The sequence below is a fragment of the Ambystoma mexicanum genome, chromosome 3q (assembly GCF_040938575.1).
Source record: "Ambystoma mexicanum isolate Mex_15411 chromosome 3q, UKY_AmexF1_1, whole genome shotgun sequence".
NCBI lineage: Eukaryota > Metazoa > Chordata > Amphibia > Caudata > Ambystomatidae > Ambystoma > Ambystoma mexicanum.
In genome coordinates this window covers 923,125,991-923,151,973 of record NC_090926.1, presented here as the reverse complement: position 1 = coordinate 923,151,973, position 25,983 = coordinate 923,125,991, and the positions used below count along the sequence as shown (strand labels likewise).

The window sequence follows — 25,983 nt, the reverse complement described above, 5'->3', positions numbered from 1 at the left end:
GTTGATAGCAGTTCTTCATAGTGAGCCCTCCCCCTGAGTAAGATTAACCAAAGAAGGCATAGTGTCCAGACCAACCGGGACCCATGTTGGCCTCAAGCAAGGCTGTGTACTGGGCCCTTCCCTCTTCAACATCTATATATCTGATTTAGATAAGCTTTGGTCTTCAAACAGTTCCCTATCCAGTTAAACAAGGTCATCTAAGACTCAACTGGATGGCCATTGCTGACGACCTCAGATTTTTAGATCAGACCCCTTTGGGTCTTCAGAGGAACTGGAGCAATTTTTTGAATACACTGTTTTCAATACCCTTCTGTCGAATGGAGAGAAATCTAAAAGTATTATCTTCGAATGGACTGTGTCCTCCCACGTATTCCTCATCTTAGATATTCGTATCGTCAGCTTTGCTGCTTCGTCAAAAAATGTTCGCACCAGGGGGCACCGTGCTCGATGGTCGTGCCATTGATGTCCCTCGAAGGCTGCCATCGAGCATCAAAGCCATCCGCAGTATAAATAGCTTGACCTGTGCCCGTTGGCTTCAGTTCCGTTTTTCCGAAAGCTTTCGCTTCGTGTGTATGAAAACGCTGCTTCACTCTTTCAAGATGTCGTTATCATCCAGTCCTTCTACCCCTAAAACTGGCTTTAAAAAGTGCCAGAACTGTGGGAAGAAAAGGTCTATAACTGATCCTCATCGAGTCTGCCTCTGGTGCCTAGGTCCCGACCATCGAGTGGACGACTGCGGTTCCTGTCAAGCTATGACGGGTAAAGCTCTCAAGGAAGGACGAAGTAAATTGGCGGTGGGGGAGGAATCTTCGAAGGGCTCTTTGAAGAAACATAAAAGCTCCACATAAATCGAAAAAATCTAGATCGAGGAGTCGGTTAATAAAATCTTCCTCTTCTTCGAGGAAGACGGCACTGATCTCCCTCTTCCACTTCTTCCTCATATTCCGATACAGGGGTTATCACTTGTCCTTCTAAAGATGATTCCCTTAGAAAATGAGAGGCTTTTAGAGCCTCGATGATGCAAATCTTCGAGAATGCAGCCCCGACCCCTCGAAGAAATTGCGTGCAGACCATGCCCCAGCTCATTCTAAAGATGACAGAGGAAGGTCAGAGACTAGATGCTCTAAATCCGGCGAAAAATCGTCAAGGGTGTTGTCAAGAGAACCCTCTTTCCGATACCTCATACAAAGAGCAAAACGGGCCTATCAGTGCATAAACCGAAGGCGACACCAGACAAAATGGCGTCGGGTCTGTCATCAAAACCTTTGTCGAAGGCTTCCTCGACACCTGTGTCGAATGCTCCGTCGACACCTTCCTCGACGGCCCCTATATCCATGGCACCTTCGACTCTAACGAAGGCCGCTTCGACAACATCGATGCCATCGACGCCTTTGTCAAGAAAACCAAGGTTGATGCCTTCACAAACCACAGAAAAGATATATAACCACGTACCAAGGAAGGACTTTTTCAAGTCCATGGCCTCTATTTATGAGGAAGAACAATACTCAGAGGAGGAGACTTCCCCTTTTGGGGTTTCATATGGTACAAAGGATGTTCCGGAGGAACTAATTGATCCTCAATCAAAAATGTCTGACCTCTATGACTGTCTCCAAACAGCTAGTGGCATAGACACGTCACCTGAATTGGAATTCGGCAGGCCGGACCCAGCTGATCATGCTGACTCAGCTTATAGAATTATCATGAATAGGGTGGTTGGGATGGAACAGAAATTCACCCATTTATGAACAGGACGACATGACGGATATCCTCATTCAAGTTCCTAAAAAGGATCCTATTCTCCCTTTCCATGCAGCACTTCAGAAGAAGGTTATGGTTGCATGGGAAACCCCAGAATCTGGACCGACGGTCAACAAAAATGTTGCACTGAAATATAGACACTCATCCTCTGACCCTGAATATTTAAATAATCATCCCACTCCGGAAAGCTTAGTAGTCCAGGCAGCTACATCCTCCAGACAATTTTCATACCCTTCTAGTCCCCCGGATAGGGACGATAAGAAAATTGAGGCCTGGTCTCGCAAGATTTTTTCTTCGAGCAGTATGGCTTTAAAGTCAACAAATGTGACTTGCACCCTTGCAAGATTCACATACACCCTGTGGGATTGTATTACTGGGGCGCCTGAACACATTCCTGAGGGCGAGGAACATGATGGATTACTGGCGAATGTTAAAGATGGAAAGGAGGCTATGGGGGAATGTCTCCAGTGAGGAATGGACACTGCTGACAGCATCAGCAGGTCCATGGCTTCTAGCACAGTGCTATGTAGGTATGCTACGTAGGTTTGCGTGGCCGTGAACGTCAGGCTTCGCACCGGATGTGCAGGCCAGACTTCTTAATATGCCATTTAACGGCTTGAGGTTGATCGGCAGCAAGGCGGATGAAAGTTTGGAGAAGCTGCAGACCTCTAAAGCGGCGGCTAAGTCACTTAGCGTTTCCAGCCGACAACCTCAACAACACTCCTACTCAGGCTCATCTTCCTGGAAAGGTCGTCCTTTTCGTTTTTATTCCTCATTTGGACGAGGACGAGAACAGGCCTGGTCAAAGAGGACAGCAAAGAAAATGTCCTCGTGGTGGCAGAGGAAAGGGTGCTAGATCAACCGCAACTGTCCCCTCAGCCGCTGCTGCAGCCACCTCAATGCCACTCTGAGGCCTTGACCCACAAGACCCCGGTGGGAGGCAGGATCTCTCAGCATCTGAACAAATGGTGGGGCATTACTTCGGATGCTTGGGCACTGGAAACAGTGGCTCAAGGTTACTGGATTCCTTTTCTAAAAAGGCCTCAGGATCATCCACCAGGAGCCAGCTCTGCCAAAATTCCAGATCCGCTCCTGTTGCAGGAAATTTTAACCCTGCTAGAGAAAGGTGCAACAGAACATGTACCTGTAGCGGAGAGTAACAATGGTTGGTACTACCCTTACTATCTAATGCCAAAGAAGGACAGAGGATTGAGACCCATCTTGGACTAAAGGAACTTGAACAAGTTCCTCAGGAAGGACAAGTTCAAGATGGTAATCCTTTCTCAGATCCTTCAGGCTCTCCAACTCCAAGACTGGTTGGTATCATTGGACCTTCAGGATGCTTCCTTTCATGTGCCAATCCATCTCAAGCAAAGGAAGTACCTGAGGTTTGCGTTTGGCAGTTCTCACTATCAGTTTCGAGTTCTTCCATTCGGGCTGACCTCCGCCCCGAGGGTTTTCAGCAAGTTGATGGTGGTAGTGGCAGCGAGTCTCAGGAGAGGTGGGATTCACGTCTACCCTTACCTGGACGATTGGTTGATCAGGGCGCGTTCACCCGAACAGGCCCGGGAATACCATGGGCCTCATCACGAGTTGGGCTGTAGCCCTTAAATGCGGTGGTAACGGTATTACTGCCGCATTTAAGGGCTGGCCCTATCACGAGTTGGGTGCTAAATCGGCTGTTTTACCTCCAGCTTTTTTCTGGAGGTGAAAATCCCTGTTTTCGGCGGTATTACAGCCGCCTGTATTAGCCCGCAGTATTAGCACTGAAAATTCCACATTGGATCCAATGGACCCAATCAGGAATGGGGATTTACCGTTAAGGCCCAACCCGTGATCCGGTGGTAATACCACCGGGCCGGTCGGTGCTATGGCTATTACTGTCGGCGGTATTACAGCCGGGAATACAGCCCAACTCGTGATGAGGCCCCATGACCTGTCACCTCTTACACAGACTGGGCTTCTCCCTCAATTACAAGAAGTCACAAATGATACAGTTCCAAAAACTCCAGTTCATCTGAGCAGTCCTGGATGCTTCCTCAGGGAAAGCCTCGCCTCCCGAGCTGAGAGCTCAACATATTCTGCAGATGGTAACAAAGTTCCAGAATGCACACCATCTGCCGACCTTCTATTTTCTGAGGTTGCTTGGCTTCATGGCATCCTGCATTTATCTGGTGCCAGAGGCCAGATTGAGAAGGAGATCCCTTCAATGGGCCCTCAGGGCTCAATGATCCCAATTTTCAGGGGATATGTCAGATCATCTGCAAGTTCCGGCCACAGTGGCTCAAGATCTTCTATGGTGGGCTTGCAAGGACAATATTCTCAAGGGAGAATCTTTTTGACAACCATGGACGGAGAGAACTGTAGTGATAGACGCCTCACTCATTGGGAGGGGAGCTCACACCAACGATCTGATAATCAGCGGTCGTTGGTCTCCATCAGAGTCCGAACTACACATCAACCTGTTGGAGCTGAGAGCAATCAGACTAGTGCTGAAGGCCTTTCTGGCCTCTGTGCGTGGAAAGAATGTCCCGATAATGACGGACAACACAGTGGCCATGTACTACCTCAACAAGAGAGGAGGTGTAGGGTCAGTACCACTGTGCGGAGAGGCAATGCAGCTCTGGTTCTGGGCAATACAAGAAGGAAGGAATCTCTCTGTCAGCAGTTCACCTAGCCGGAGAGAAGAATACGGCGGCAGACACTTTGAGCAGGCAGAGCACAGTCCCCCACGAGTGGGAAATAGCTCAGAAAGTCCTTCAAGAGATCTTCACCCTTTGGGGAACCCCTCAGGTGGATCTGTTCGTGACCAGTGTCATCCAGAAGTGCGACCAGTACTGCTCAAAGGAATTTCCTCCAAAAGGAGCTCTAGGAGACACGTTTGTGGTGGACTGGGAATTTCCACTCCTGGGCGCGTTTCCTCCAGTCCCTGTGATTCCTCATGTAATCAGGAGGTTGAGAAAGTTCAGGAAAACCATGATCCTAATTGCCACGGATTGGGCCAGGAGGACATGTACCTGGACCTTCTGGACATGTTCATTTGCCCTCCAATACATCTTCCACAAACAGAGGATCTTCTCTCGCAAGAGGAAGCTCAAGTTCTCCATCCAGAGGTCCAAGACACTGAGCCTTCACGCATGGTTTCTGAGAGGCTGAGATATAAGGATTGGGACCTTCTGGATGACGTAATGGAGATTTTGCTTTCGGCCAGATGGCCAGCAACAAAATCCTTTTACCGGTGTCATTGGAACAAGTTCAGTAACTGGTGCAAAGATACGTGGACACGTTCCTTTATGGTACACCTATGGTACTTTCTTTCCTATTCCATTTAGCCAATCTGGGCTCGAGATTGGTACAATTATTGGATACCTAGCTGCGCTTTCTATTTTTAAGCACTCCTCGGAAGAGGTGTCTTACTTCAAAATTCCATTGATTGTGCAATTTTTAAAGGGTCTCACTAACGTGTACCCTCCAGTCCCATTTCAAGTACCCATTTGGGATCTAAATCTAGTTCTAAAATTCTCACTTTAAAGACAATACTACTAGTGGCTAAGACATCAGCCCGCAGGGTGAGTGAGTTACAGGCTCTCGCTTGTAAGCCTCCTCACACCATCTTCCATAAAGACAAAGTTATACTAAAAGTCAAACCTTCTTTTCTACTACAAATAGTCTCTGACTTTCACCTGTCTCAAAAGATCACATTGCCTTATTTTTACCCTACCCCACATGCAATAAAGGAGGAGGAGAGGCTCCACAGGTTGGACCCAAAAAGGGCCCTCATCTTTTATATTTGTAGAATCTTATAATTTCGGGCAAAGTGACCAGCTTTTTATTGGATATCACGGCCACAAATTGGGTCTACCAGTAACAAAACAGACTTTAACCAGATGGATAAAATTAGCGATTACCGAATGTTAAAAGCTGGCGGGTAAAGAAACTCCAGAGGGGCTAAGGGCTCACTCCACTAGGGTTATGGTGACTTCCACGGCTCTTCAGAGGGGTGTATGATATTTGTGCAGCAGCCACCTGGTCTTCAATGCACACTTTTGTGAAGCACTATTCCTTAGATTCGACCTCGTCCCAAGGAGGTCTTTCTGCTAAGGCCGTTCTACATACGGTCCATGAGTAGAATTAATCAGTAGTCCCTCCTCCAAATTTTCCCTGCTCTGGGAGTCTATCTAAGATTAGCAATATGTGGGAGGACACAATCCATTCGAAGAACACGTTTCTTACCAACTGTAATGTTCTTTCGACTGGATGTTTCTCCCGTGTACCTCAACGCCCCTCCCAACCTACCCCGCCGTACAGTTTACGTTTTTTACACTCAATGTTCCTTAAGAGCTTACAGTCTAAGGGCACGCCTTATCAACTCCTCAGTTGAGGATATAAAAAAAAACAGAACGGAAGCCAACGGGCGCAGCTCGAGCTATTTATACTGCAGATTATGTTGATGCTCGACGCCAGCCAGTGAGGGACATCGACTCCATGACCATTGAGCACAGCGCCACCTGGTGTTAATTTTATTTTTCCGAAGCAGCAAAGCTGACGATATGAATATCAAAGATGAGGAATACGTGGGAGGAGCACCAGTCGAAAGAACGTTACAGTTGGTAAGTAACTTTTTCTCTAACAAGACAAAACCTAAAACAATGTACTGGATGGTCGGTGAGTGCAGTCTGGAAAAGGTAATAACTATTAGATACTCGGGCTACATCGTGGCAAACTGTAGTACAACAAGTGAATGGAGAACAACCCTGTAATTAAGCATGTGTAGGTACTCATTACTTCCTTTAATAAGGTTTTATATCACTAAAGTGGAACCATCACTATATATAATTGTTCTTTTATAATGCGCTTAATACCAGTGAGAGTTTTCTAAGCGCGGGATCGGGATTAGAACCTGTGTTGCGCTCCGTTGTCTTTCTTCCAAGACAAACGTGTTGCCCTGAGCTATTGTACCTCCCTCTAAATATGTAAATGGTATATGAATATGGTTTAGACATTACACAGTTGGACCTTGCTCATTCGTTTTTGATACTACAGTTGGACTTGGGCCAGTGTTTAAACACTATTCAAGGCATCATATGGAAAGAGACTCTCGGACTATCAACCTCAATACCTAACTAAATTATCAGACATGAGCTAGGGTTGATTTCCCCCATCCTAGAGAACTGTGGAGACAGCTATCCAGTTATGCAAGAATGCTCAACAGCCTTACAAATTTCCTGTACATTCATCTGAGCAAGATCATTGATATCAACTCTTTACAGTCTCTTATCACCTTTGGGGTCACAATAAGGAATTTGCTATCACTTATTCAATCAACTGATTAAGAACCCAGGAAAGACAAAGCACAAACTGTTTAATAGGGACTGAGTAGAGACCGTTGAAAGTCTCAGCTCCTACAAAACATGCAGAGAATACGCAAAGTGTGTGGGGAGAAGAGATAAATTGCCACAATATATACATTTATTCCAGTGCAACAAGCTTCGTACCATCTACATGCGCTTTCATCTATATCAGTTGCCAACCCTTGAACGATTGGGCGGACGTCCAGATTATGTTAACCAGACCCTCCACTGCAAGCAAGTGACGGTTAGAGAAAGTTTAAAATACTTAATATTGGACTGCCCTTCTCTTATAAAACACAGGACTTTTTATTTTAAAAACTATGTACGTGAGGGTCTTGCGTGTTCGGTAGACTTACTTTGAGCACGTCTCATGTGGGTCAAAAATGCCTCATTAAGTTTGAATTTATGTAGAATCCTCACAGAAGTTTTAGATCTGTTGATTGGTGACTGTAAATGATGTAATCATATGTTTTGTTTAATGCTTTGACTTGTGAAAGGTTTATATTTTAAAACCATATCGCGAATAAATGTTTTAAAAAAGAATTAGGGTCTACAGTTGTTTGTTTGGTAGTGCGGCTAATAAAAAATAGCAATAAGTGGCCAGCATTACTTTACTGCTCACAGAAGAAACATATAATTAGTTTAAATGTGTACACTACTTTTTGAGAGACTAAACAGTGTGTATTCTTGGAAAAGGCAGCTGTTAAAACAGGTACCTGCAAAGCCAACAGTTTTGGTGTTTGCAGTTGTTTATGCATTTTGCATTTAAATGTAAGAATGCAGTAAATGCCGGGACTCTACCAGTAATTCCAAACATGTCTGCAAGTTGGTGTTTGCATATTTGCAGACAGATCCAATTATTAATCAACATAGTAGCTCGATATAGTAGATAGACTTTTTATTATGTGTATAACTAATGTTACATATCAGCACACACTAACTTGCAGACATGTTTGGAAATTATACGGTAAGCATGGTGATATTAAGGGTGAGCTAGAGTTAAAGGGAGAAGAGGTGTGCTCGACTGCGAGGCAGTAGGGAGAAGGGAGTTTGGATGGTTGTGTTGGTGTGGACAAATAGAGGCATGTGATGGAGTGTTAATGTAAAGGGTGGGGTCGTGTGGGATTGGTGTAGAGTGGTATGGAGTTGTGTGGTGTGATGATGTACAACGGTGGTGGGTGGAGTGGTGTAGAATAGGTTGAAGTTGAGTGGAGCATTGTGAAGTGCTATGGGATTAGGTAGAGTATTGTGGGGTTGGGTAGGGTGGTGTAGAGTGGTATGGTGTGGAGTGGACTGGGGTTGGCTGAAATGGAGTCATGTGGGGTGAAGTGGGGTTGGGTATGTAGAGTGGAATTGAGTGTGGTGATAGGGGTAGAGTAGGTTGGTGTTGGGTGGAATGTGGTGGTGTTGGCCAGGTGTGTAGTGGAGTCATGTGATAAGGTGCATGGTATGGTGGGGTGACATGAGGGTTGAATGGGGTGGTGTGGTGTAGAGTGGGCTCTAGTGGTGTAGAGTGGAGTTGTATAGAGTGGGGTGTGGTGGAGTAGAGTTGGGAGGAGTGGATTGGGTGGTGTTGGGTGGTGTGTTGTGGGGCGGAGGGGAGTGGTATTGTCTGGAAGGTGTGAGATGGGGAGCTGTAGAGTGATGTGGTGTGGTATGGTGTTGAGTAAGGAAAGTGTGTGCGTATGGAGTGGTTGAGTGGTGTAAAGGGGTATGGAGTGGTGTGGAGTGGAATTGTGTGGTGTGGATTTGGATGATTTGGATGATTTGGGTGGAGTTGTGGTCTGAGCGTGAGGTGCAGTGTGGTGGTGTAGAGTGGGGTGGTGTGCAGTTAAGTTCAGTAGTGTGGAGTGGTGGAGTGTTCTTGCATGGAGCAGTGTATACATACATAGAGGTGGTGTGGGTTGGTGTGCACTGGTGTAGGCTGGGTGGTGTTTAAGGGTCTGGATTGGTGTGTGGGAAGTAGAGTTGTGGGGGCTGTGGATGGTGAGGACTGATGGGTAGGGTGTAGTGGTGTGGGCGAAACGGATTAGAATGGTGTGGGTGTTGTGGGATGGTGTGGTGTAATATGGGATGGAATGGAAGGATATGGCTTAGGGTTGCATGGGGTTATGAGGCTGTGAGGTGGTGTAGGGTGGGAAGGTGTGGGGTGTGGTGGAATAGTGTGTATGGAGTGATGGCAAGTGATGTTGCATGGTTTGGAGTGGGCTGAAGTGCTGTAGAATGGGGTAGAGTGGGGTTGAGTGGTGTGGTGTGAAGGTGTCTGGGGTTTGTTGGCATAGAGTGATGTAGGGTTGGTTTGCAATAGAGTGGTCTGGTGTGGGGGATTGGGGTGATGGGAAATTGTCGAGTGGGGTGAGGTGAAGTGGGGTGGGGGTTTAGAGTAGAATGGGGGTATTGTGAGTTGATTGGAGTGATGGGGTGCAGTGGGGTGCTGGTAGCCAGGTGGGAGTGGTGAAGGGAGAGATGGGGGGTGGTGGTTTAATGGAATGGTGTGGAGAAAAATGGGATGCAGTGGTGTAGAAAAGGGTGTGATAGAGTGGTGTAGACTTGTCTAGTATTGAGTGGGGGTGCAGTTGGATTGAATTGGGTGGACTAACGTGGTGTGGCATTGCCTGGGGTGGTATGAGTTGGGATGGAAAGAGGGGTGAAAACTGGTATGGAGTGGTGAGGGAAGATGTGGGGTAGGGTGTGGTGGTGTCCTGTAGAATAGTGCTATGGAGTAGTGTGGCATTGTGTGGATTGGGGTAGTATAGAGTGGGTTGGAATTGTGTGAGGTGGAGTGGGGATTTGTACGGTAGTGTAGTGTTGGTTTCGGTAGACTGGTGTTGGGTGAAGTAGGATGGTGTAGGTGGAGTGGTGTGCGTAAGAGAGGGGTGAGGTGAAGCGGTGTAGAGTCGTGTGGGGTGAAGTGGGGTGGGGTGTGGGGAATTGGTATGGTATGGTTATTTATAACACGCTTAATAAATACCCAGAGATTTCTGAGCGTGGACCCAGGGATCAAACCCGCGTTGTTCCATGTTGTCTTGCTTCCAAGGCGAGCACATTGCCCCTGATCTATCCTCCCGAGACTAGACCCTGGTGTGGAGCAGTTTCTATGAAGTGTAGAGTGAAATGGAGTAGTGTGTAAGGGTCTGGATTGGTGTGGTGTGGTGTGGTCTGGAGGGGAGGGGAGTAGAGTGGTGTGGCGTGGGGTTGAATCGTGAGACAAAAACAGATTCAACTAGTCAGTCTCACCTCAGAGACACACTTATAATCACACACAAAGCCAGTCAGTCTCATACAGAGACTCACTGACACACACACACACACAGCATGAGATACATTGTAACATACATGCGTACACATACATTTTTTAAATTTTACTTCCAACATACAATCATACAAACACTTTCTATTTTATTTACCTTTACACTCTACTGCTTTGGTGTCTTCTTGTAGTCCTGGTGTCCGAATAGTACCCTCAACCATTATCGTTGGTTTGCTTGTGTTTTGGGACCTTTGTCTGAGAGAATTCCTGCTTGCTTTCATTTTTATGAAAGCAAGCTTCAATTCCCTTAAATAAAGGCCCAAAAACAAGTGTCAGAAATGATGGTCATGCCAGGGTTGTAGAATAGCAGAAACAGAGGTCCCTGCAGTCCCTGCTGTGTGACTGGTCAGCAATCATCAGGGGGCCCACCTTTGATCTGGGGCCCCGCACCACATGGGCCATGGGGGGCCCTGCTATCCCAGTACCGGAAGAACACATGTGCTTTCCAACAAGACTCCTCATTGGGAGAATCATTGTAAAATACCTGTGCATTGGTTGGAGTGGCCAAGGACACTATAAATACATGAGGTGGGTTTAGGCTCTAGGAGTGGAACCTGCCAGTGCTGAGCTCCAATTGTATTGTGATTGTGATTTGGGCAACATCACAGGAGCGGTTTTGGGGTTTAGCCTAAGCCCCAGTTTGGTGAGTAGGAAAAAAGAGGTTTGTTGCTCCCGGCTATCTTGCTTGGGTTTAAATACATGTGTTTTTGAGAAACACTATTTGGAACTTGACGAGCAAAATTAGGTTGCTGTGTGCCCTCAGTGGGGTTCTGTAGTACTGTCCTTAAGGCAGTCCTGGCTCCTATTGGGCCCTGTATGCTCTGTCTGGCGTCCCAGGCGGTGCTGCAGCAGAACACCGCCTGGGACGCCAGACAGAGCATAAAGGGCCCAACAGGAGCCAGGACTACCTTAAGGACAGTTTATTACTACAGAACCCCACTGAGGGCACACAGCAACCTAATTTTGCCTTGAGAACGACCGTAGGGTCGAAACACGTGTCGGCTGACCTAAACTTGCTCGTCAAGTTCCAAATAGTGTTTCTCAAAAACACATGTATTTAAGGAAAAAATCACCCAAGAAAAACACCAACAATAAACAAATGAATACGTACTAACCAGAGTGTTACAAATATTTATTTCACAAACCCCAAGCAAGATAGCCGGGAGAAACAAACCTCTTTTTTCCCACTATAAATACATGTTTTCTGACGGAGAATGGTGATGCCTTAGAATTTCCTGTTACCATGTCAACGAGATCCTGCTTTTGACCACCCATGTTTCTTTCCTGTGTTAGCAATGCTTTGCCCCATAGATGGCGCTAAAGCCACCATATTCGCCAAAACCAAAAAGGAAGTCATTTAATTGCACAAACATCATAAAGTGGCTTCTGTGAAATTTTTAAATGCAAATTTCAAAGGATAACTGTTGGTTACTGAGCAAAGCACAATATCAAAACCTAGAATAACCATATATATAATTGTCTGATAGAAGGTTAGAATTGCAAGATAGACAGTTTGGTACACTCCTATTGTACTCTTTTGAAATACCCTTATAGGAAAGGGGAAGGGGACAAATAGCATTATACAAGTGGTCTTGGATGCTTTACACAAAATCAAAGAGTGTTTTGGGAACATAAGAATGACAGAAGAGCATTATATTTGACAAATATGTGAATTATATAAGGAATGCATGCTTGAATCATTAAGCACATATTGCACAGTGGGAATGGTCCTCATATCATGTTTCATTCTGACTGCATCAATATTTGGACGTGAGGATACAATATCTGGGACATCTGTCCCTTATTGGGTTTATGGGCATCCCTGCTTTAAGATCTCTGCAGGTTTTTCGAAGATTAGTGCATGCTCATTCCCCGATGCAAGACATCCATATGTAAGGTTGACAAACGAGGAACATAGTGCATCGTGGATCAGAATCAATTTTGAAATTTGTTGTAGAAAGCCGAGTCTGAATACCTCCGATAAGGGATTTAATATTTAAAATGTAAACATTAATAAATGTAAACGCCTGACCACACTATCTTTGATTCCTTTAGATCTGTAAACATCAATAAACCTGTCTTCCGCCCAACATTCACATAGCTCACATTTCTCCTATGGTTATGTTATGGTTATATGGAACCATATTGTCTGCCTTTGGATTTGTTTTCGTCACTGCAGGCAGAATACAGTTTTGGCCAAGAAACAATTGTTGTAGAGATGGGCACCAAACTTTTAAAACCAGCACATTTGCTAGATACTGTTTTTAATTGACGCAGAAAGCTAATTATTGAACCAAATGGAATCTTATTTAGCAACAGAATCAAAGTTCAGTATCATAATAAAGATGTGTTCTGTCTTCAATCTCTCACTGTGTTAATAGAAACATGGTAACTTAACTGAAGGTATTTAATTTTCTTGTATGTTTTCCTGTATGCAGATACTGCTGCTTGATGAGCCAACTGCAGGACTAGATCCGTGCTCTAGACACCATGTGTGGGCCCTCCTAAAAGAGCGCAAAGATGACCGAGTTACGCTGTTCAGCACCCAGTTCATGGATGAGGCTGACATATTGGCCGGTGAGCAAGGATCCTTTTTTCAATCAAGAATTGAGTGGTGAAAAACCTTTTCAAAAGTATCAGGTCCTAAATTGCGTTAGGATAGGTGCATTGCATTTAGGGATATCGATTTGACAAATAGGTCCAGGCCGCTGCATAGTACCAGCCTCATTCTGATAATCCACCACATACAATTGTATATTTCCTCACATTGTGAGAGATGTTATTGTATCAAGTTTTACGTTTTGTTGCATTTGACAGAAAAGTAAGGGTGCATTTATGTAACGCTCACCTGATTCCCGTAGAGGCGCCGGTCTTGACTGGGCGTATACCGTATCTTCAAAGGTGATGTGTAACACACGGCTGGCTCTTTGGGCTGGACCTCTGTGCACTGTATGTCTGACTCGAAGGGTAAGATGTCTGCAGATAGAAAATATGGGATTAAGGAACTGGGTTATTGAATGTCTCTCTCTTCTTCCCTTTCTCTTCTCCTGTAGAACCCCAAAGGTTAACGCTCTCACCTTAGGTAAGTGAACGCCGTGCTCTCCATCTGCCTCGGGGCAGGGTGCTGTAACCAGTTTCTTCACTGGATAAGGGGAGCAGGCCTCTTGACTTCAGAGGACTGCTGTCCGTCGTTTACTGCACGAACGGTAAGTTTCGAGTAATTCTAATGTCTTTAAAGTCTTTAGTAATGATGTCTCTTGTTTTGCAGGGTTCCGGCGATGGCGGATGACGGGCTGAAGTGAGTTGAAAATGGAGCCCGTGTGATGAATAGAAGCGCCTGGAAGCACGTAAGTAAGCGCTTGTTGCCTGCTTCACGATGCGCTCTAACTGTCTTTTTATTTTGCAGGTACAAGTTCGGAGCGGCTGTAGGGTGCCGGAATACCCACTGGGTTAGATGTGGAAAGGAGTAATGGCACGTGAGTATTAAAGTTCCCCAATGTCTTTAAACGCACCTTGTTTTGTCTTTCAGATGCGGGATGCAGCGCCGAAGGCCTCCGGAGCGTGCGAAGAGTTGGTAAGCTTTTGTCTTTCAGATGCCGGAATGCAGTGTGAAGATCTCCGGAGCGCACAAAGAGTAGGTAAGCCTTTGTCTTTCAGATGCCGGAATGCAGCGCGAGGCGTTGGTGACAGCCGATGGACCAGGTAAGTGAAGAGCTGTCACTGAAGACCGTAATGCTAACCTGTTCTTTCTTGTCTTTATAGGTGTTGCTGAAGACTGGATTCAGGATGGTAAGCCTTTTCCCTTAGGCCCAGGATCAGATGCAGAAGACACGATGAGCGTTCTGCTGCAGAGGATGCAGAATAACGCAAAGCAAGATTCATCCATCGGGTGTGGTTTAAATAGCCTCCTGTAGTGCTTAGGTGTCTCCTTCCACAGCCACGCCTAGGTAAGAAAAGAGTTCCTGCTTTCCAGAAGAGTTCCAGTGTTCTGAATCTAGGGAGTGGCTCCTGCCCCACCCAACAGGAAAAGTAGTTCCAAACAGAAGAAGATCAGAGGCTCAACTGGCAGGCAAGTAAGCAGCATGGTCTGCTGCAGGTAAGTCCACCCAAGCATTATGAGCCCGGCGCTTCCAGCGCTGGGACTGGGCATATTTATGAGCCTGGTGCCACTGGCGCCAGGACTGGGTCCAAAAGGTCCCAATTGGGACTGGTTGGCACTCGGAACCTGGGTTATGGATCTGCTTCCAAGGGAGTTGGGAAAACCCTGACCTTTTGGAAGCAGAGATCATGACAGTACCCCCCCTCAAGGCCCCTCCCAAACCGGGCTTCTCCGGGGGTTTTGGCTTGTCAGGAAATGTTCGGTGAAATCTTTTGATTAGGCGAGGAGCGTGGACATATTCAGCAGGTTCCCAGGATCTCTCTTGGGGGCCGTAGCCTTTCCAGTCAATTAGGTAAAATAGTTTAGATTTGGAGATCTTGGAGTCCAGAATGCTTTTGACTTCAAACTCGAGTTCTCCATCAACTAGGATAGGTTTTGGAGATTTAGTTAGTCGGGTTTGAGGTTGCACGGGTTTTAATAGAGAGACGTGGAAGACCGGATGTATCTTCATGTGCGGGGGCAAGTCCAACTTGACCGCTACTGGGTTTACTATGGTAGTGATGGATAGGGACCAAGGTATCTTGGGTTGAATGTGCGTGGCCCTTTTAGAGGTAGATACTTGGTGGATAACCAGACTTGATTCCCTACTTGATATTGAGGGGCTTCCTTCCGATGTTGATCTGCTCCTTTCTTGTATTGTTCTTTAGCCCTTTGAAGGTGAGAAACAGCTTCCTTAAAGGCTTGGGTGATTGTAGAATGCAGGTAGTCTACTGCTGGTGTTTCAAGATCTTGGAGGGGATCCAACTCCGAGGTTCGAAGGTGACTGCCGTACAAAAGAAAAAACGGGGTTTTCCCAGTTCCCGAATGGACAGCGTTATTGTAGGCATATTCGGCTATCCAAAGGATGTCTTTCCAAGTTTTTTCAGTTTGTTGCAGCATGCAGCGTAAATACTGTTCCAGAGTTTGATTGGTCCTCTCGGTTTGTCCGTCGGTCTGAGGGTGGTGACTGGTCGATAGTCTCACATCAATTTGAGCCGACCGACAGCAACTTCGCCAAAAATGAGAAATAAATTGACTACCTCGATCCGAAATTAGAACCGAAGGAAAACCGTGCAGTCGGACGATGTTTTCGAGAAATTCTCGGGCCAGAGTTGCTGCTGTTGGCAAGCCTTTGAGCGGAATGAAATGCGCCATCTTGGAGAATAAGTCCACGATTACTAGAATCGTATTGTATCCGGAGCATGGAGGTAGATCGGTGATGAAGTCCATAGAAAGCGTATGCCAAGGGGAAGGTGGAATGTCAATAGGGCGTAAGAGGCCTGCTGGTCTTTCCTTTTGACTCTTGTTTTGGGCGCATACTCCACAGGACATTATAAAGTCTCTGATATCTTTTTTCCAAGACGGCCACCAGAAGTAGCGCTTGATCTTTTCTGAGGTCTTGGCCATACCGGGATGTCCTTCCATTAAAGAATCGTGATAACAAGAGATTACTTTTTTCTGTAAATCTGTGCTGGGTAGGTATAATCGTTCTTGGAAATACAATAAGTTGTCCTTTACTGCAAAGTCCTCTCCCTGCAGATGCCAATTCTGTATGTCTGCTGGAGTTACAAGTTGCCTGGCTTTATCCTTAACTTCCTCTATGGATTCTGTGGCGATTACACCCAGAATTCTTTGTTCGGGAATGATTGGTACAGGTTTAGGGTTGATCAAGTGTTCTTCCACTCCCATCCGAGAAAGGGCATCAGCTTTACCGTTCTTTGTACCAGGTCGATAGATAATTATGAAGTCAAACTCGGCAAAGAATAATGCCCAACGGAGTTGTCTAGAGGATTGGGCTTTTGCGGTTTTCAAATATTGCAGGTTTCGGTGATCCGTAATCACAGTAACGGTGTGTCGGGCCCCCAGCAGATAATGCCGCCAAGCCTTAAAGGCAGACTTGATAGCCAGAAGTTCCTTGTCAGTAATCGTGTAATTGATTTCAGGAGGCGAGAATTTGCGGGACCAAAATGAAACGGGATGCAACTGATTGGTTACCGGGTCCTTTTGTGATAGAACTGCCCCCATGGCAAGGCTTGAAGCATCAGTTTCCACGATGTAGGGGGGTTCGGGGCGAGGGTGTTTTAAGATTGGTGCAGAGATAAATTTAGTCTTCAAATCCTGGAAAGCTTGTTCCGCCTCGGTAGACCATTCAAAACGTTTGTTTTTCTTTAACAAGGCAGTGATGGGCCGGACTATTCGAGAGAATTCGGGGATAAACCTGCGGTAAAAGTTAGCGAAGCCTAACATGCTTTGCACACCTTTTACGGAGGATGGTGATGGCCATTTGAGAACTGCATCGACCTTCTTTGAATCCATACGCACTCCGCCAGGTGATAATATGAATCCCAAGAATTCAACTTCAGTCACGTTGAAAACACATTTTTCCAACTTAGCGAAAAGTTTGTGTTGACGCAATCTTTCGAGGACCATTTTCACGTGTTTCCGATGTTCAGATTAAGTCCGAAGGGCATGACCTGATATTCAAATAGCCCATACTTGGTGCGGAAGGCCGTCTTCCATTCATCGCCCTCTTTTACTCGTACCAAGTGGTAAGCTCCTCTAAGATCCAGCTTTGTATATATGCATGCTTTTCTGACTTGGTCCAGGAGTTCAGGGATCAAAGGTAACGGATATCTATTCTTAACGGTGATCTGGTTCAGGGAGCGATAATCTATACAAGTTCTAAGGTCTCCTTCCTTTTTTGGAACGAAGAACAAAGCGGAAGAAGCAGGGGACTTGGAAGGACGAATAAACCCATTTGCCAGGTATTGATCCAGGTATTGTCGAAGGTGAAGGTTCTCAGGCTCGGTGAGGGCATAAATTCTACTACAAGGAGGAGTAGATCCAGGTATCAGGTCTATCTGGCAGTCATAAGACCTATGAGGAGGTAGAGAGTTAGCCTGATCCTTCCGGAAAACATCTTGGTATTCTAGGTATTCGGGAGGTAACTGGGGAGTCTCTGAAGAAATTGCTGCCAGTGCAACACCAGGTGGAGGGTGACAAGTAGAGACACATTCTGGAAACTGGACCGTTCTTGCTCGCCAATCGATCAGAGGATTGTGTTTCTCTAACCAAGGTATTCCTAGAATAATCTGAAACTGAGGGGCCTTGATCACATCGAACACGATCTTCTCATGGTGTCCATCTTGACTTACTAGCGTCACTTCTTGAGTGGTATGCGTTACTGGCCCGGAGGCTATCTCCGTACCATCCACCGTAGTAATGACGTCCTTTACAGCCTTGGGACAAAGAGTTAGATTCATCCTCAAAACCATTTCATGATCCACATAATTGCCGATGGCACCGCTGTCGACGTAAGCTTCAATTGCATGTAATCAATCCGGATTATCAGGGCTAATGAGGACCATAGGTATCACGAAATGCAAGGTCACAGAACTGGTTTTCACGCTCGGCAAGAGGACCTCTATTCTTGTCGGGCGAGGTCGTTTCCCTGCTCAGAGTTTGTAACTTTGGTAACTGCAGCTCCTACTGCCTTCTTGGCAGGTTTCACCGGACAGTCTCGAAGAAAGTGCCCTGAGTTTCCGCAATAGAGGCATAATTGCAACTGTTTTCTCCTTTCCCGCTCCTTTTGTGTTAGAGGACCTTTCAGACCCCCTATTTGCATGGGTTCCCCGGAGTCTACTCCTTTGGAAGGAGTTGGCGGTTTGGAAAATACTCGAGCATCAAACTTGGACCGATCGGCCTTCCTGTTCTGCAGTCTGTGATCTATTTGAACGACTAAGTCTATATAGTCCGAACAATCTTGTGGGGGATTCACTACTTGGGCTAACACATCTTTGAGCTCTCCACGTAGACCTCTATAAAACAGCGTAATCCTTTTGTCCTCAGGCCATTGAGTTTCCAATATCAGTCTGTTGAAAGACGCAATATAAGCCAAAAGGTCTTGATTACCTTGTCGCAACTAAAGAAGCTCATTGTCCAAGGCCTGCCCCTGTGAATGTCTTGCGAACAGTTTTTCCATACTGAGCTGAAAAGCTTGAAAATCATGGAGGACCGGATCATCTTGATTTACTAGAGGGATCGACCAGTCTGCCGCATTGCCACTAAGGTACGAAAGCACGAAAGCTACTTTAGCTTGATCAGTTGGAAAGGCTGCTGGCCGGCATAAGAAATGCAACCGGCACTGATTGATAAATACTGCAAACCTCTTTGGGTCACCAGAAAATCGTTTGGGCGGAGCCAGAGGTACATTCCCAGGTAGGTTGATCTGCACTGGATTCATAGAGGATGTAGAAGGAAGATTTCCCCCAGATGCGGGTAACGGGGTCTGTCCGGCTTGTGACTGTAGCAATTGTCTAGCGAGATCATCTGTTCGCTCCTTGGAAATAATCAGTTCCCTTCTTAGAGCGTTCGTTTCCTGACGGGCTGCATGCACTTCTGCCCTTAGTTCCCCAAGTAACTGGGCTAGCTGGTCGGTATCCGAGGTTTCCATAGCGCCTGGACGGGAGTTTTGTGGTAGGCTTTGCGTTCTGTAACGCTCATCTGATTCCCGTAGAGGCGCCGGTCTTGACTGGGCGTATACCGTATCTTCAAAGGTGATGTGTAACACACGGCTGGCTCTTTGGGCTGGACCTCTGTGCACTGTATGTCTGACTCGAAGGGTAAGATGTCTGCAGATAGAAAATATGGGATTAAGGAACTGGGTTATTGAATGTCTCTCTCTTCTTTCCTTTCTCTTCTCCTGTAGAACCCCAAAGGTTAACGCTCTCACCTTAGGTAAGTGAACGCCGTGCTCTCCATCTGCCTCGGGGCAGGGTGCTGTAACCAGTTTCTTCACTGGATAAGGGGAGCAGGCCTCTTGACTTCAGAGGACTGCTGTCCGTTGTTTACTGCACGAACGGTAAGTTTCGAGTAATTCTAATGTCTTTAAAGTCTTTAGTAATGATGTCTCTTGTTTTGCAGGGTTCCGGCAATGGCGGATGACGGGCTGAAGTGAGTTGAAAATGGAGCCCGTGTGATGAATAGAAGCGCCTGGAAGCACGTAAGTAAGCGCTTGTTGCCTGCTTCACGATGCGCTCTAACTGTCTTTTTATTTTGCAGGTACAAGTTCGGAGCGGCTGCAGGGTGCCGGAATACCCACTGGGTTAGATGTGGAAAGGAGTAATGGCACGTGAGTATTAAAGTTCCCCAATGTCTTTAAACGCACCTTGTTTTGTCTTTCAGATGCGGGATGCAGCGCTGAAGGCCTCCGGAGCGTGCGAAGAGTTCGTAAGCTTTTGTCTTTCAGATGCCGGAATGCAGTGTGAAGACCTCCGGAGCGCACGAAGAGTAGGTAAGCCTTTGTCTTTCAGATGCCGGAATGCAGCGCGAGGCGTTGGTGACAGCCGATGGACCAGGTAAGTGAAGAGCTGTCACTGAAGACCGTAATGCTAACCTGTTCTTTCTTGTCTTTATAGGTGTTGCTGAAGACTGGATTCAGGATGGTAAGCCTTTTCCCTTAGGCCCAGGATCAGATGCAGAAGACACGATGAGCGTTCTGCTGCAGAGGATGCAGAATAACGCAAAGCAAGATTCATCCATCGGGTGTGGTTTAAATAGCCTCCTGTAGTGCTTAGGTGTCTCCTTCCACAGCCACGCCTAGGAAAGAAAAGAGTTCCTGCTTTCCAGAAGAGTTCCAGTGTTCTGAATCTAGGGAGTGGCTCCTGCCCCACCCAACAGGAAAAGTAGTTCCAAACAGAAGAGGATCAGAGGCTCAACTGGCAGGCAAGTAAGCAGCATGGTCTGCTGCAGGTAAGTCCACCCAAGCATTATGAGCCCGGCGCTTCCAGCGCTGGGACTGGGCATATTTATGAGCCTGGTGCCACTGGCGCCAGGACTAGGTCCAAAAGGTCCCAATTGGGACTGGTTGGCACTCGGAACCTGGGTTATGGATCTGCTTCCAATGGAGTTGGGAAAACCCTGACCTTTTGGAAGCAGAGATCATGACAATTTAGGTTTAGAAATGAAAAACCAAAAAATCGAAACAATCTGCATATAATGGAGCACAACTTCCTATGATAACTTCAGCAATTCCTAGACAATTCATCATCGACTTGGTACACAATGAACTTGGTGAAATCAAAGTTCGGGATCTCTGCTCGGATGAGGACAGCTTGGATGGTTGGGAAAGGGATTTAAGCTGCATGCACTTTGGCCTCCTGAAAGCTGTCAAGCATGCAGTCATCACTTGACTGAGAAAATGTGCATAGTCGCAGACGGTCACAATGATTTATATTTGCAACCTTAAAGCTTCATTGCCTGTTCTCAAGTTTAGAGAGCATTTATGTATGTTAGTCTTTACCCTCTTTTACAGGTTCTTTGCTCTTTTCCTGGTATACTTGTCTCCTTGCGATTCAATCCTGGATGTCCGATCTCTTTCTCCACCTCAAGCGATTGAAAACTGAGGTTCTTTTCTTCCCTCCTGCTATTATTCCCCTTCCCCTCTCTTTGTCCTCCCCCCTCCGCTCTCAATTTCTCCCACTGTCCGTAATCTTGGTATCATCCTTGATTCCTCACTATCCTTTTCTGCTCATATCTCTTCTCTCTCTCTCCTCGTCATCCACTGTTCAATATTAAAAAAGCTTGGCGGTTCCTTACCTTTCCTTCTACTAAACGGATTTCCCCGTTAGTCGTCTCCCGACTGTTCTACTGCTCCTCTCTCCTCCTTAGACTTCCTGCATCTCACCTTGCCCCTCCCGGTTCCATATACCATTACCCAATTTGGATGTGTTGCTCCCTTTCTCCCCGTGACTTCCGCTCTGCACTGGCTTTCTTTTGAAAATCGTCTACTTTTTAACTTGATCTGTATTGTTTTTAAGTGCCTCTATGGCCTTGATCCCCCATAGCTCTCTTATTTAATCTCATTCTACTCACCTGCCCATCCACTTTGTTCCCAATCCCTCTTCCTCTTAACTGTTTCCCGTGCTCCTTGTGCCTCATCCAGTTTCCGCTCATTTGTTCTGCTGGCCCTATGAATTATTCTACAATGGGAGGCTTCGGTGAGTACTACCTTCTATCTTGGGCTCCAGCACTGAGCTTTTAACTTTGTTTTCTGTTGCCTGTTATTCTTGTGTCTCAACTGCTTCACGGCCTGTGTGGAAGCCTGCTTTCTAGTTTCCCTTGGTTCCGCACTCATCCATCCCCTCCCCTGACTCCTGATTGGTCATCAGCCCCTGCTTATGTGCTATTGAAGATCTTTAGCCTGCCTACATACCGCATGGATTATTCTACACTAGGAGGCATCAATGAGTGCTACCTTCCATCTTGGGATGCAGCACTGAGCTTTTAACTTTATTTTCTGTTGCCTGTTATTCTTGTGTCTCAGCTGCTTTACGACCTGTGTGGAAGCCGGCTTTCTGGTTTCCCTTGTTCCCTCCCTCTACCCGCCCCCCCCCTGGTTCCTGATTGGGCTCTCAGCCCTACTTAAGTGATCCGAGCAGGGCACGCCCACTGCCTATTGCAGCCGCTCGGCAAAGGTCCCTGAGGCAATGGGCAGCTCCCAATGTTGCAGCTCAGGGGCGTGTTCACCGGTGTTCGCTGTGGGAGCATGCAGTGAAGCCGTCAAGCAGCAGCGACTGACAAGGTAAGAAGTGTGCAGGCAGGGGGAACAGCCACTACTGCTCCCTATTTAACTGTCCCTCCTCTCTTATTACTTCTATTTTCTAATTCCGCAGTCTGCTGCATTGAGGTTGTATGTTATCCTTATCTGACATTGGTGTATTGTCATAATGATTTCTAGGAAAGTCAAAAATGTGTGTTCTTGCATTTATAGCCGAGCCCGCATCTCTGCGGCCACTAGCAACACGGCTGAACCTTTCAAAATCTGCAAGGAACTCGTCAACCCTACAGCAGTCACCACTTCTCCTTTGCCTTCCCTGGCCCTCTGCTCTTCTCTGGCCTCTCAATTCATTTCTAAAACTCAGGACATCTTGTCCTCCATCTCCTATACTCCTTGCCCTTCTCCCTCACTCTCTCTCAGGCCCTCAGGTCTCCATTGGCCCCCCTCTCCGCACCCCTCCTACTCTCCTCTTTTCAATGAAATACAGGCAATGCCTCTGGAAGATGCTCTATGCACACAGAAAGAGTGTCATTCTGCAGGCAGGCTACTGGGAGTGGTTTTACACCATTAGGGGTGTGTGAAACACCAATATCAGGAGTCAGTAAAACCCTAATATCCAGAGTGTTTGAATCTACACTTGCTAAACGGGATTACCATATTAAGAACCCACAATGCTTTATACCAATAGTCAATTATCAGGAGAACATCATTTATGAATACAAGCATAGAGATCAAGGAAGCTGCATAGAAAAGATCCCAAACTCACTTGGCACTCAGCGTGACAAAGTGGAATGGCCGCAATCCATGTGGTCTGCTGGAAATGCCAAGCAGCATATCTGTATCCCAAGGATATGAAATAATGCAGACAGAAGGATGATTAAGGATGAGATTCCAAGATGGTGGTTACATGGTTCACCTCATGTAAAGCCATGAGAAGAACAGGTGAAAAATATCAAACAGGCAATGCAAAGAGGTTCAATATTACCACCGCACTTGCCCCTGCACTTTAGGTCATAGCACTTGCACAATCTCAATGACACAAAGCCTAATAAGATTGTTTATCCTAAATGTAACACTAGCTGTCGTTCCATGAAGATGCGCTGTCACATGAATTCATTAGAAAAACAATCGGATACAATATGCAGTCCTTGTTTTTAATCAGAATTGTCTGCTTGAATTAGTACAATCTTTGCCGACACGTGTTTCGACCGCTTTTGGTCTTTTTCAAGGCAAAACATAACAGTTAAATATTTTTAAACAAATCAGCAAGATCATGATAAACAAAAACAATGAATTATTGCCCAATGTTATTTTCATTATATAGGTCAATCAGAAACTAACACAAGAAAATAAACAAGTCCATTACATGAAAGAGAGAGAGGGAAGGGTAGGACATAGGTAACCAAAAGAAAAAGCACACATTTAAAAAAAGAGATTGAAAAGAATATTTGGTTAGCAATATATTGTAAAGTACTTGGCATGAGTCTTATTCAACTGTTAACCTCACATTATCATGCTGAGTTCCATGCAGTGTGGTGTGCCAAACACTATTTATCAAAGAGTAAGATCTGATACCAATTGAACAACTGAAATTAGTTGGCACTCATTATTCATATGCCTGACTTGTCATTGAAGGTCAGTTAAGAGTACTTGAGGTTATTGTGACTGAATAGTAGTTTAAAAATGGATATGTCACACACACTTTTGTTCTATTATCAAGCACCTCTATAAGGTTAATATACAAACAGGGTAGATGATGATTTCCAATGCAGAGGTTACCCGTTCAGTATTTTCCGATCTGCTATCAAAGTATTGTTATCCAACCACTCTAATTAAGACACCTTTGTCTTTGAAATGAATTTCGGTTAAACGGATACAGTATAGTCCCGTGCGAAACGTGTTTTGGAGTGCTTCCATTGTGTGTATTAAACACCTTATACCAGGGTGCATGAGTTTTAAAAGTGATATTTACTTTCATGCTCTGTTCAATTGAGAATTATCAAAAATCTAGTCTATTAGATACATATGATTACCTTTCCAAGGTGGAATTTTAGTTTGTCGAACTGCAAGTAATTGGAATGGACCTACTATAGGGTCTATTCCTAGAAAAGAGCAATGCAAAATATAAGAATGTTGACTGCTGCACTCATAAATGTGTATGTTGACCTTTTGTCTGAGTGCGCATTTTCCTGGCACCCTATACTCTCATCTCCTTTCACAATCCAGGTTGGCGATTGACTGGGTGATAACTTTGCATTTCTCATTTGAAAAATAGCAGAATACCTCCTAAATAGGGAGGAAGATAGAGTAGCACTGTTTCCCCTAAGAACAGCACAAGCAATTCCTTTGCTAGCAGAAATATTTTAACTGAAACACTAGCCAATACATTCTTAAAATTAGAATGTTTCTCAAAAAGGAAAATCAACAAGTACTGGGAAAAAGCATCATGAACTAACTATTTAGAACATAATATTGTTCCGAGGGGTCTTAGGATTTTGATTTTTCCTGACTTTACCAATTCAGAGGATCAGGATCCAGCCCAACAATGGGAAGAAAATCTCACCTTGAGTTTGGAAATTTGTTTAAAATTGCTCATACAGCATGCAGACCGTGAGCAACAGCGAGCTATTGCTCAAATAAAGGCCATCAATACAGAAATTGAGAAAATTAGCAATCCAGCTAGCACAAAAGATAAAAACTATGCGAAAATGTATGCACTCTTCAAGGAGTACCAAGATAAATCAAATTGTGCACATTTTGCAAGTTTTTTAGGGATGAAAAAGATAACAATCATGTTTACACTTTCCAAGCCAAATTTGACTATGACAATATACCACCAAGTGTTAAAATTCTGACTTACACTTCAGGTTCCTTTAAAGTAGAATCAGAAGAGGAAAATCCTGTAGTGAATCAGGGGAGGGCAGTGCTGCCACAGACTTACAGCATTGCAGAAGAGGCTTCCTAGTGGGAAATTAAATGCTAGAAAAAAGGAAACCAATCTAATTGCAATCGTTCATTTTCAAAACAGGTCAGATTCCAAGTCCCTTTAGGACACAATATTTCAACAGGGACCACTTCTTCAGAGGAGGAAGAGGAAGAAGGTCAAGGAGCAGTCACAGGAAGGAATATAAATGCAAGACTAACCAGGTCAAGCACCAGGAACCTCAGGGGCAAGCCCACCCTGAAAACATAGTTTGTAATTTGTCCAAGAGACCTTTATCTTCTTCTGAACTGTCTCTTCTTAATAAAGGTCTTTTTTTGTTGCTCTCAGTACACATCTGATTTAATTGAATTTCAAATTGATCTTTATAAATATGTGAGAAAACTAAAATTGAAGAAATTCTTTCATAATCAGGTCACAGTATATCATCCATCAGTGAGAGAAGAGACAAGAACCTTTGAGTGCCTTTTTAGTAGCAGATATAGAGAACACACGTCTGTTAATGTCCCTCACCACAGATATGCCACCTTCTATAACATCCATACAACAAGGTCTAGGAGTTCACCAACACAATTTGGACATAACAGAACACAAAAAAGATCCATATTTGTTCCAGCAACAACCAGTGAGAATGTGATTAACACATTTCACCAAGCTGTGACACAGGAGATTCATAATCATATTGACCATTCTAAGCAAGTTTTCACCAGTCACAAATCCAATCTCACCCAAGCGGAGAGGATTTCAATGAATGATCTAGCCAAGGATTCAAGTATTGTGATCAAGGAGGCCGATAAAGGCAGAAATATTGTGCTCCTTAAGACATCAGACTACTTAAAAATGGGAAATGATCATTTGATGACACCGGGGTGTTACAAGAAACTTAATGCTAATCCCACTACACAGACAGTTTCTGAACTTACTGTT

General features: G+C 45.3%; 1 protein-coding gene across 1 annotated transcript in view; it reads left to right on the top strand.

Annotated features, from left to right (window-relative positions):
- LOC138583117 (ATP-binding cassette sub-family A member 9-like) overlaps positions 1–25,983 on the top strand; it is a 2,332,105-nt gene that overhangs the window by 803,187 nt on the left and 1,502,935 nt on the right. Inside the window, exon 15 of the mRNA XM_069655077.1 lies at positions 12,858–12,996. Within this exon, the coding sequence (XP_069511178.1) occupies positions 12,858–12,996 (139 nt within the window). The remainder of the gene's footprint in view (positions 1–12,857; positions 12,997–25,983) is intronic.